The sequence below is a fragment of the Rhinopithecus bieti genome, unplaced genomic scaffold (assembly GCF_001698545.2).
Source record: "Rhinopithecus bieti isolate Rb0 unplaced genomic scaffold, ASM169854v2 scaffold_3040, whole genome shotgun sequence".
NCBI classification, from domain to species: Eukaryota; Metazoa; Chordata; class Mammalia; order Primates; family Cercopithecidae; genus Rhinopithecus; species Rhinopithecus bieti.
In genome coordinates this window covers 9,423,584-9,436,932 of record NW_016804657.1, presented here as the reverse complement: position 1 = coordinate 9,436,932, position 13,349 = coordinate 9,423,584, and the positions used below count along the sequence as shown (strand labels likewise).

The 13,349-nt window shown below is 37.8% G+C and overlaps 1 protein-coding gene across 2 annotated transcripts in view; it reads left to right on the top strand.

Annotated features, from left to right (window-relative positions):
- The window catches only part of TBX15 (T-box transcription factor 15), a 105,649-nt gene that overhangs the window by 55,885 nt on the left and 36,415 nt on the right, over positions 1 to 13,349 (top strand). For both annotated transcript variants that reach the window (XM_017869835.1, XM_017869836.1), the window contains exons 3-5: positions 5,001 to 5,102; positions 6,789 to 6,960; positions 8,006 to 8,173. In XM_017869835.1, the coding sequence (XP_017725324.1) occupies positions 5,001 to 5,102; positions 6,789 to 6,960; positions 8,006 to 8,173 (442 nt within the window). The remainder of the gene's footprint in view (positions 1 to 5,000; positions 5,103 to 6,788; positions 6,961 to 8,005; positions 8,174 to 13,349) is intronic.

Below are 13,349 nucleotides of genomic sequence, written 5' to 3'. Positions count from 1 at the left end.
CTCATTTTTCTGCATTTGGACATCTTGGTAAAGTGGTTCTGTTGTGTTTGCTGTGATTGTATTATGTTCCTCCAAGGGCCATTCAAATGTAAGTCATGTAAATCATAAACATTTTCCACCTACAAATGTATTTCAACTAATACTGAAAGTCCATGGTATCTTAACAGCCAAAATATGTATTTCCAAAGCAAGTGTTTACTTCACCATTAAATACTTTCGAGAAGTTTGCTTCCCAGATAACAACTTGCATCTACTAAAGTATTTAAAGAAACAATGCTTTTGTAATAATTTTTTAAAAAAGAATTGGCTTGATGCATATTCTGAGCCCTGTTGATGGTCCATGGTGTTTTATCATTGACTTGAAATTATCCCGCAACTTTATTGGTTACCTATGGAATTTCTTACAAAACTGTTTTTCTAGGATTACAAAGTTTTAAAAACACAGCTTCTCTTGATATAGACACTTTTAGTTAAGCTACTCCTTTATTGGTATGTTTCAGCTTTCCATAGTTAAGTATCTATTTTGTGCTGGACACGCAACACACATCTTTGAAACTTACAGGAATCCTATGAGGTTGGACATAATCATCCCATATATGGATTAGGATGCAGAGGATGAAAGACATTAATTAGCTTGTCTGAGGCACATGGGTACTAAGAGGCAGTTCCAGAACTCTGCATAAATCTGTGTGGCTCTAAGACAGTGGTCTCAACTCTGAACTGTTAAGAAATGGCTGTAGTTCTTGCCCCTTGGATTCAAAATGAAACTATTTAGATAAAATTAAATTTGGGCCAGGCATGGTGGCTCATGCCTGTGATCCCAGCACTTTGGGAGGCCAAGGCAGGTGGATCACCTAAGGTCAGGAGTTCGAGATCAGCCTGGCCAACATGGCAAAACCCCGTTTCTTTTAAAATTACAAAAATTACCTGGATGTGGTGATGGGTGCCTGTAATCCCAGCCACTTGGGAGGCTGACGCAGGAGAATCGCTTGAAGCCAGGAGGCGGAGGTTGCAGTGAGCCGAGATCATGCCATTGTACTCCAGCCTGGGTGACAGAGCAAGACTCTGTCTCAAAAATAAAAAAATAAATAAATTTTGGACTAAGCTTTTCAGCATATAGGAATAGTTCATTGAAATTAAGCAAAACAATTATGCTACTTTTGTGTTTTCAAAGCCGGTGTACATAATCTTACATGTCATGGGGAACAAAAATCCCATCTTACTGATTATGAGCTGTTTTTGTGAACATAGCCATTTAAAGTAAAATAATATTTTGATTGGGTCCAATTTATCTACATGTATATAAGGAAACCTCCCAATACAATAAGATATGACAAAAACATGAAGTTAAAATAAAGCTGAAATTTTATTTATCTTCTTTCTCTTCTGGAACTTTCTTCCTTCTCTCAGTAGTGAATAAAACCATTAAAGGCTTCCTAGGGGGAGCAGCTGGGCTGGATAATTGTGTTCAATACCATCTCTTTTTTGTTGCTTGGGTCTCAGTGTACTTCTGTTCCACATTTTGGGGTGTAAAGTCTTGGAAGAAAGCAAAGTAACTCAAGGAAAACTTTTTTAAGGTTTTGGTAGAAGAGTTGGTTTGGAGAGAGGAGAAATATTACATTTTTTTTTGGTCTGTAAGATTTTCCAGTTTTCTTTTTGGGTTTTTACTTTATTACTCTTGGGTCTGTGTATTCCAGTCATGTTTGTTCCTGGTATCACTCCTTTATTCCCTGTGCTTCAGTGCATTGAGTTCTTTTGAGCATCTCCTTGACAACCCTCTTGTGACTCATTTTGTAATTTCTTCTGCAGTATTTTCATTTTCATATCTCTGATTTCACAAATTCACCTTAATATCTGGATACTCTACATATTCCCCAAGACAGACACATAGTTTGTTCTTTAGTAATAAATGAAATCATGTGTTTAAGTTTAGAAACTACATCAATGCATTCAGTTGTCTTAACTGTTGTTACTACATCTAATTCTTTTCAGGTAATTCTGAAACAACTCAGAATCATACAAATAAGGCTTTCTCTTCTGTGAATTTTCTTCATTCCTTCTCATTTTTCTGGTTGATTTCTTGCTTCTCATTTTTCTTCCTGTACAGTATTGTCAGTATTATTTTCCATTTTAATTCCAAACTCCATCTTCTTAGTTATGTTAGTTATATATGGCTTTCTCTCCTTTTTCTCATTTAGATGATCCTAGTCAACATGTACGTCCTCCCACACCCCGAACTGTGATCCTATTGATTCAGAGCTACTGAAGTCTATAGAGCCCTTAGTCTTTGAGTGTACCAACCCAACCTGCATAATCAGCACCATGGACAGAGGTGCTTGCAAGGATTAATGGGTTTAGAAGACAAAAGAATTGGACTAAATTTAGCCATAAAATTAAAACCAAACACATCTCTTTTTGTAAAACATGAAAGACTAACTTTCCTTTAGAATGTTGTGACTTCACCTGATAGTCCATGCTAAAATGTGACAAAAAGAGAAAAAAAGACTTGCAAAGATTTTAAGAAGAGAATTCAAAGGTAGTCACAGAAATTTAAAGCAGGGGGGCACCGTGGAGATTATCTAGTCGATTTTCTTTGTTTTATAGGTGATGAGGTTAAGTGACTTATCCAAAGTCACATAGTTCATTCATTTTAGAAGTTGGATACTGGAAAGAGACGGGTAGCTTCTCCATTGAAGGTCATATAACTGTTCCAGACAAAACAGATACTGAATTTAAAAATCTAACATCTTTCTTTGTAAAGTTATGAAGAAAAGAAGTCTCTCTTTTTCATGTAATACAGCCTCTCTAGGTGACTGGGGGAAACCATATTTTCTTATCTCAGGTAATAAGTGAGAGGACTTTTGCCCTATCTCTGGCAAGATGCCCTCCAAACATTTACATATAGAGGGAAGCTATAAATCAGTGTTATTAAGAAGGGAATTACTTATCTGTATTTAAATGTATAGATCAAGGTTGCCAAATTTTTGGAATTAATTAATGCAAATTAAAGTGCCTAACCTATAGTGAATGTTAGATTTAGTCAATATGAGTATCCCATCATCAAATTTCATTAGCTCACCATAAGACAAAAGTATGAGGCTTTTAAATAAAAATTGTGAGGGTAGGGTGAGACATTTTAAAATGATATACCCATAGAAGCTTCTGAAGAGTAATAAGGTGAGAAAGATGAAATAGTTACATATTAATTTTGTAACTGTATAAGAATTAGCCACCATCTCTATTAAAGGACTGTGATCCTTCTTGTGCTTTCCCTCAGATATGATTATGATGTCACTGACCTACTGCCAGGGGATATCAGCCTTTTGGGTTGCTTTTCCTGGATGAGTAGTGAGTGTGTAACTAGCACAGAGAGCCTCTCCTGTGACCAACCAGTACATATTTGCAAGATGGCTGTCTGAGGTCAGGGTATGGTCTATGGCCATGAAATGGAGCAAAGCCAATTAGGCCATATGTGGATCAAGTCTGTGACCTTGACCTCATTAGCACTGTGCTCTGCCCAGCTTGACTAACTAGCCCCAGATGGTTAAGCTTAATGCAGCATTTTGCATACAAGTAGCCTCAAGCACATTCAGGGCAATCCAAATTTTTGAACTGAGGACTTTTTATGGCTGGTTTGATACAAAAGAGCTTGAGCTTGATGTTTTTCTTCTTTCTTATGGTTAAAGAAGAATGGTGAACTTTATTCTAGACTTATTGAAACTCAATACCTCTTTTGGGCTGCTCTGTCTCCTCCTCTCTTCAATTATGAGAGAAGTTGTAAAGTGCTATATCCTGACCTCACTTGCTTTGGCAAGTTTAACAAGCCATTGTGGTAGAAACAAGGTATTGCCCAGAGGCACGAGAATTCATTTGGTATTTGCTTCCAATTCCACAGGGTCCTTCTTCTGACACACACGTTGACAGCCTGAGAACTTGCAGAAAATTTTCTACAGTTTTACGCATTAAAAAATCTTGGTGGCTCTTTGTTTAGAGACTGGTCACACCTTCCTTTATTCTTTTTTACTTGAGAGACTATTTTTACAGTGGTCATTTTCAAATAAACTCAGTTGAAAATATTTTATGGTAACTTGCAATAAACTGAAAAGCTCTTTGGATTATAACTTACAGTGTAAGTTGCTGTACTAACCTTTAAAAAGATTATAGCTATACCTGATGCAAATGACGAGTTGATGGGTGCTGACGAGTTGATGGGTGTAGCATACCAACATGGCACAAGTATACATATGTAACAAACCTGCATGTTGTGCACATGTACCCTAGAACTTAAAGTATATAAAAAAATAAAGATTATAGTTAATAGGAAATGTATGCATGACTACACACATCCACACACATGCCTATGCATACATATATGTCACAACAAAGATTAACTAAAAATACAAAGCAGGGTTGAACCCTTGGAGAGTATGAATCATCAAATAGGTCAATTTAAGTTAAGAAGAGATACTAGTTCAGTAGTATAAGTCTCCAGTATATTTTGTAGTGATAATTTCCAAAGTGAAAAAATTAGCCAACTTTGAGAATTAGAGGACATTAGAATTTGATCTGCTTAGAGTATCTAATAAGAATACATTGTTTAGGCCGGGCACATTGGCTCACACCTGTAATCTCAGCACTTTGGGAGGCCGAGGCGGGCAGATCACGAGGTCAGGAGTTTGAGACCAGCCTGACCAATATGATGAAACTCCGTCTCTACTAAACATGCACATACACACACACAAATTAGCTGGGCGTGGTGGCTCATGCCTGTAGTCCCAGCTACTCAGGAAGTTAAGGCAGAAGAATCCCTTGAACCTGGGAGGTGGAGGTTGCAGTGAGCCAAGATTGTGCCACTGCACTCTGGCCTGGGTGACAGAGTGAGACTCCATATCAAACAACAACAACAACAACAACAAAAACAAAAAACATTGTTTTAGCTTTTACCCCTGCTACTTCTCCCATTCTGATTTCTGAGCTTTCTGTTTTATTCATCTACATAGGAGGATGTTTCCTGCCATGAGAGTGAAAATCACTGGCCTAGATCCACATCAGCAGTACTACATAGCAATGGACATTGTGCCTGTGGACAATAAAAGATACAGGTAACAATAACTCTGGGATGTGGAAATGTGGGTATCACCAGCATTCCAAGACAATTCTTCAAACTCCTTAGAGGAAATATTTTAGCAATGCATACTGTACAGGGAACAAGGAATGGAGACTATGTCAATGGCCTGTGGCAGAGCACCAGGTGGAAAAAGTGTTAACTTTGACCTGGGATTCCCCACTATGTCTCTGGATAGAATGGGATTGTATAGTGTCTCCCAAGGTAGCAAAAATCAAGTGGATCTTAAGTCTAAATTTGATTTAATTAATATTGGAAGTGATTAATATATTGAATAATTTGGTTTGTGAAATGCTAAATAAATTGGGCTGATTTATTTTGGAAAGAGAAAGGAGAGGTGGAACAATAAAGCATATTAAAATGTATATTTGATGGATTACCCCATAGATGATGGAGAGGAAGAACAGGAGAACTGGGTAAAATTTCAGGAAGAATATCTACTTAGGGAGAATTATTATTCATTGATATGGGTTGTGAGTGAGATTGTTAAGTAATTTTCCCTCAAACTGATTAAAAGCCAATGTAGTCTCCGTGTCTCTTGGATGGCTTATACATAGTCCTTGCCAGAAAAAAAAGTTGTTGCTTATTTGTTCTCTTGAGGTCTCACTCAAATCAGTAAATCATTACTCATTTTTGAAATATCTAAAGTCTAAGAGCTTGGCCCTAAACCCATGAATAGGGAGGCAAGTGTTGATGAAAAAGGCCAGGACTAGTATGGCAAGCAGGGAGAGAGCTGGCTGAGAGAGACACGGTCTGACTTTCAGCACTTAGGAGAAAAGATGCTTCCAGCTTGTTTTAGGGGATCTTGGGAGTTGTGATTTGGACTGGGTGCCTCTATTTCTCAGGGTCCAGGTCCCACGTGGTCCTTTAGAACTGAGAAGCAGGGAAGTGCCAAATCCATGAAGATGTTTCTTCTGAACTCCGAGAAAATTGGCAAAGTTGGGAAAACTGACTTCCTTTGCTACCAAACGTCTTGTTTCCAGTGACTTTGTGGGAAAATAGTGTAGAAGATGATGTTCAAAACAGGTTCATCAAAGACAATGTGAACTGCGAGTATTTGGTGGTGTTTCTGAAATGGTTGCAGTGAGGCAAAAGCCCATCATAGAAATGTCTCAAAGTCCAGATTCTTAGCAAGGAAATGGTTAACCAGTGAGAGACTTGGAGGGGCTCTGCACATGGCTGCATTTTATAGGACAATATGGAAGATGTTTTTAATAAGAAACAAAATCCTGAACAAATGGCCAAGGGATTATATGGTTTGCATTTGAAAGGTGAAAGGTTGCAGTAAAATGCCTTTTCTATAGCTAGACATGTGAGTTCAGGATGCCTGTGTGCACACAGGGGTGCATGGCATGGAGAGAGGGAAGAAAGGAAGAGGGCTGTGAGAATGTTTTCCTTGCAAGGGCTGTAGATTTGATCATTAACCACAACACTTCTCTGCCCTCCTCACTCCATCTTTTTGTCCATTTCTATCTCTATTTCATTTCCCTGCTTATCTGCCCTTCTCTTTTCCTCCTTTGATTCTCTGTTTCTTTCCCATTACTTCTCCATTCCTGTAATCTCTTTGTTTTTCTCTCCTTTCCCCTGTCTCAACTTGTTTCCTGGACCTCTGTCCCTTCTCTGCCTCTGTCTCTGAATTTTCCTCTCTTTCTCTTTATCTCAGATATGTGTATCATAGCTCCAAGTGGATGGTGGCTGGCAATGCTGATTCCCCTGTGCCCCCAAGAGTTTATATACACCCCGATTCTCTGGCTTCTGGAGACACCTGGATGAGACAGGTGGTCAGTTTTGACAAACTCAAGCTCACCAACAATGAATTGGATGATCAAGGACATGTGAGTCAAAGAATCCTGTCTCCCCTTTCTTTCTCTCTTCCCCTGTTTGTTTTAGAGCTGGCTAGCCCCTGTCTTTTTCAAATAGGTAAAATAAGGAATCTCTATGCCACTTTAAGTCATTTTAAGTAAGTAAGCATAAAAGTGTTTTTTTTTCCAGTTAAATTCCATTTATTACAAATCTAACATTTAGCAAACATCTGTTATACATCAAGTTGTGTTTACCAGACAAAGTCCTTGTGCTCCAGAGGCTTACAGTCTAGTCGAGGAGGCAAGACAGAAAAACAAGACAAATTAACCAGTGTTAAAAGAAATCACAGCATTCAGTAGAATAACCCAAAGGCCATAAAACAAGAGAAACAAGTGAATGACAGTTTCAGCTAATTTGTCAAGAAATTTTTTTTTATAGGGAAGACTAAATCTTAAGGTTTTCCAAGTATAACTGGAGCATGTGATGCTATTAATATATCTTTGGCAGTGAAACACATATTGAATTTTCACTGAATGGCAGGACGCATACTGGGTGCTATGGGAAGATTGAATAAGTTAAAACCATTGCTTCCATCTTCAAGGAAATAATGATTTTCTGAAAGAGTGAAAACCCATATCTACCATTCACTCTCACATAACAAAATAATGTTCACATATTCAATAATGAATGCAAATAATAGGATGTACGATTTAAAGACAGCATGAATACATGCTGAACATTTTAAGCTGGATGGAATAACTAGTCACACGGCAGAGGTTCTGAGACCTTTTAGTGATATGTTGTCCATTGGTACTAGAGAAGTCATTCGGCATTATCCAATTGAAGCAAACATATTACTTTTACCATCCATGTTAAGGATGTTCTGCTATTTGGTTCCATGTAATGCTATTTAATCGCTTAGTTTTTCCTGGCAAGTATATTGATTTCTAGTTTTCTGTACATCTCACCTCCAATCTGTGCTTTTCCTAGTGCTTCTACTTTGTGATGTATTTTGCATGAAAGCAAAATGTAGGTTCCTTAAAGCCAAGCCTGGTACAAGTCGCCTTTTTATTTTAGATCATTCTGCACTCTATGCACAAATACCAGCCTCGAGTTCATGTGATTCGCAAAGACTTCAGCAGCGACCTTTCACCCACTAAGCCTGTTCCTGTTGGGGATGGAGTGAAAACGTTCAACTTTCCTGAGACTGTGTTCACCACAGTTACGGCCTATCAGAACCAGCAGGTAAGAGGTGGCCCTGGAGAGTCTTCTGCTACATCTCTTTTTAAAAGAGTCTCTTCTTGCTTTGGGCAAGAAATGCTTAGTCCTGCATGGCACTGAAGAGTTAGTATGAGAGACAAGAGTTTTTCAGTACACACAGGGCATTGGTGATAACAATATGGTAGTGCCTAGTAACAGCTTACACAGTCTAGGTTTAGATCAGAGACAAGATCTTGACTGAGAAGACCAAACCTATTAAATTATTTTTATGTCTCTCTGTACTTGCACCTGTGTTCATGATCTCTACTACATCCTGGCAAATGATCCTCATCGTTTGGAATTCCTTTGCAAGTACTGAGGTTTGAGTCATGCCTTCTCTCTTATATACAGTTTTCTGTGTATCCTTCCACCAGGCTACATCAAAGGCATCAAGCTGTTGTGGGTCTATTTAAGACCCACCACTTCCACTTACACTTTCAGATTAAATTTACTTCTGTGTGACCACCAGCCACATCGTAAGATCTGTAAGTTTATATCTGTAATACATTCATTCATTCCATAAATATTTATTGAGAACATACTATGTTCCAAGTTTAGCAGAGAAATGGAGCTGATTAAGATGTATTTTTTTTCAAGAAAAGAAGAATTTTTGTTGAATGAAAGACATGTAAATACATAATGATAGGAAAATGAAATAACTCAATGACAGAGATGTAGGCAGAATGTTTCTTGGTTTGTGGAATAATGTAAGTTTTCCTGGAAGAGTTGACACTTTTCTGATGTCGACACACACACACACACACACACACACACACACACACACAGAGACAGACACACACACACACAAACTAGCCAGAAGAATGCAGGAGAAATATGTGTAGGAGAGGGGGAAGGAGAAGTCAAGTCTGGAATTACTGTGGGTATTCTAAACATGTTTTTTGTTTTGTTTTGTTTTATATTTTTTTTTGAGGAAGGTGGCTAGGTGGACTTAAAAGTGGTCTCACTTTACACAACTCCCTAAAAGTTGCTTAAGAATGCCATTTTTATTAATTGGATGGTATTTAATTATTCATCAAAATATGTAATTACAAAGACTCTGCAGTGAGCCTTTCCTTGTTTATCTTGCTTGAAATTGTGCTTACTTTCATTTGGGACCTATGAAAGCAAAGTGAATGTACACTGTTATACTCAATACCTTTTGTATTAGATACTCTGCTTCGTGCTCTAACAGTGAAAGCAATATATAGAAAAACATTCGTTTACTAATTCTTTATCAAGTGATTATTATGTGCCAGGCAGCTGAAGGTGAATTATGTAAGTATTGACTCAGATAGAAAGGGTATTTCTATCTTCATGGTCCTTCTGCATAAGATTCCTTAGGTATTATTTACTTTCAGAGGAATTTGACATACAACAACCCTTAGTCCACTAAAGGTTAAGTACTATACAGTGTTAGACTTCTCAGCAGCTGTAAAGTGTTTCCAACTTCAGATTTTCCTAGTGAATGCCACATTTCATCAAAAATAGAAGAAGAGCTTTAGTTTGGTTTGGGTGCTATTTAAGAAACTATTAAACTGTCTCAAATTCCTTAGATAGTAAAAATGCAGAAGCCATGGAGGATCCATACAGAAAACTGTAATAATTAAGATTTTTCCAGCTCCGATACAAGATATAGCATCAATATAGACATGGACTTTGGAGCAACCAGAACTTTGGGATTAGTTCTGGCTCAGAAGAAGGGGAGTAAGAGTCTGAGTTCTCTGGATAACTGATTAGACTTTTCTAAGAGTACTCCAGCCACAATTTAAAATAGTTAGTTTCTGATGAAGGCAGTGATGTGACAATAAATATTTCAACATCAGAATTTACTTTATAGAACACTGAAGAACAAACATTCTACTGCCTTATTGAGATCAGTTATAGAGACCAGGAGAGCCAGTATTGTAACCCAAGTTGAAACTAGAAAGCTACAACTCACTTTGACAATGAAAGAGGACCAAGCATGGGTTTTTGACAGCCCCTTCACATCCTTTACCTTCTTTCACAGATAGTGTTCTAGCACATGAGTACATTCTATCATAGAAATATTTTGTTTACATCTGGGCTGAAGTGGGAGCAGGATACCATGGTTAAGATCATGAAATTTGGCAGCAGATAAACTAGGTTTGAGTTCTGATCTTTTCATTGACACTGTGTGGCATTAATTCCTTTCAACTTGTATTTCCGGTCTTGAAAATGCACCTGCCTCATAGAGCTATGAGGACTAAACAAGGGAACATGTGTAAATTCACAGATACAAACCTGACATCTAATTAATAGTAGTCAGCCTACGTTGCTCTGTGGCTGGGTCTGAACAGGCATGAAAAGTGGGGCATAGAAGCAATTTTAAATAATAAATTGCTTATTAAGGAAAAAGTGCATTGTTGGAAATTGGAGGAGCTGCAATGGCTCTCAAAGGAATTATAATCCATAGGTAACTACTTTGATCTCTCTGTCGTCATGTCATATTGTTGAATTCATGATGTGCTGACATTCAAAATAGATGAGTCATACTCAATTCTGCCCATTTGGGATCAAGATGACAGCTTTTGCCTGTTTAACAAGCCTCTAATCCCTGGATAAATCAACAAGCATGCTTATTTAACATTCCCTTTGGCTGTGCAGATATGATTTAATATGATACAGTAACTTCTAGTAATACAAAATAACCTTGAGTCTTTCCCCCAGGAATCCTGAAGTTTGCATCCTGTAGGTCAGAGCTGTTACTTAACTATACTTTTCAGACTTGTTCTGAAGATGCCAGGTAGCATAAATTGTTCTCTTTTGTGAGCTATTTTCACTATTACTGTGTTTTTATTCTTCATAAGCTTCTAGAATGAGAACAATCAATATGGCAAAATTATTTACTTCATCTATTTCTTTTTAAGGAAATGGTTAGTAGGCCTGTGAAATAGTAAAGAGAAAAAACTTTAGTGGTAGGTCCTTAGTGTTCTCAGGAGCTTGTTTGGGGAAACACTGAAGAAAAGACAATAGAGGGAATGTAATGGAAATGGAACATTACCCAGACTTTCTAAGGAAAAGCAGTGTCCTGCTTCACAGACAGCAATGAGCTAGACATTTGGAGACCTGGGTTTTAGTCTTAAATTTTCTACTAGCTACACATGTTGCTCTGAGCAAGTTGTGTTTTTTTTTTTTTTTTTTACAATAATCGCACTTCAGTTTCTTCTCTTAGAAAATGAGGAATTGGCCTGTGCTTTACAAGGTCCCTGATAGCTCTGGAATTCTAATTTATCCCTCTTTTTTTCTGCATGATTTTTAATGAGGATTGGGAGCAATTGTTCTCAAACCAAGACAATCAACACGATTTTCAGCTACTGAAAATTATTAGAATGTTCATGTCTGAAAATTGTTTTTATTCACCAGATAATCTATACCAGTACATTTTTAATAAGTCTACACTTGAAAGGTATGAACATGGTGTTTTGTAAATAAGATATTCCCCAATATACTGTTTATTTGTGACTCTTTTCAGTTCTTTTGTTGTTTTTATTTTTTGTTTGTTTTTTGGGACAGGGTCTTGCTCTGTCAACCCAAGCTGGAGTGCAGTGGTGTGAACATGGCTCACTGCAGCCCTGGCTTCCTGGGATCAAGCCATCCTCCTGCGTCAGCTTTCTGTGTAGCTGGGACCACAGGCGGGTATCACCATGCCCATCTAATTATTTTGATTTTTTTTTAGAGATGGAGTCTCATTTTGTTGCCCAGGCTAGTCTTGAACTCCCGGGCTCAAGCAATTCTCCCACCTCGGCCTCCCAAAGTGTTGGGATTACGAGTGTGAGCCTTCCATTGTTAAACACTGTGTTCCTGCTAACTTCCGTCTTGTCACCCAGGTTGAACACCTGGCTGTCACAACATCCAGTCTGCCACTAATGTCTTTTGCTTCTACTGATAGAATATTTTCTTCTTTCTAACCTAATTGATTTTGCCCTTGTTCTGTTCCTGCCTTCCTCTGACCTTGGGCTCTTATGATAGCTTCCAGTTAGGTCACCTGGACTGCAAGCTTAATGTCAAACAAGCCATCCTATACATCATTGTGAAGCACAGCGATAATTGCACCATTTCTATGCCAAAAATTGTCAATGACTCCTCAGTGCCTAGGGAGTCAAGTCCCGGACGCTGAGTCTTTCCAATAGTGTCCTCTGTGGCTAAAAACCAACTACATTTCTAGGCTCAATTTCTGTTATTCCTCCTCACACATCTACAAGAGAGTTGCAATCTGGCCAGATTTTTACTGTTGCCTGAACTTTGTTGCATCCTTGCCTTTGTATGTCCCTTTTTCTTTTCTGGGAATGCCCTTCACTTTCATTTTTATCTGTCTTGATTCCTTCTACTCTTCAAAAATTCAGTGAAAATACCATCCCCTACCACTTCCTTTCCTTTTTTCAGCTGCAAATGAACTCTCCCCAGTTATAACTGTTAGGGGGCTGCACTCTCTCATGACCTCATCACATTGTAACTTTGGCGTGCATCCCCACTCTTCCTCTTGATATTTTGAGCTTTTTAAGAACAAAAGTTGTACCTTTTACAAATAAATAGTATGATGTAGAAAACACGAAGTTGAGACTTAGGAGACTTGAGTTCTAGACCCAACTCTGCAGTTGACAGACTATACTACTTTTGACAAATCACTCTACCTTAGTATTCTCATTTACAAATTGATGATTTGATCTGAATCAGTACTCGTCTATGCAGAAGCTTTTATGGTCCACTGAAAAATGAGAAAAATATAGAAATATAGAGACTTTTATGAATATAGACTCTCAATTTAATAGACTTTATTTTATTTTGTCTTTCCTACTTTTAGGTATAAAATGTCACTTATTTTATGAAATTATGAGACAGGAGAGAGTAGATAGGTTTTAACTGTCTCCATTTGGTAGAATGAAAAATTGGGATGTAATGTTGATTCCTCAAATGATGGGAGGGGTATTAGAATTGGCCTAAAAAATTCTGAAGCACATCTCCATAATTCTAAGATATTTGTGTCTGACCTATACTGCATAGCACTGAATATATATGGTTGGCAAATGACTGAAATGAAACTGAATGAATGATTAGCTGACATGACTCTACCACTGGTTTCTTTATATATCTGGGGTTCTTTTTCTTTGGATGTAAGTAGTAGTGAAGAGAGCTTTTCTAT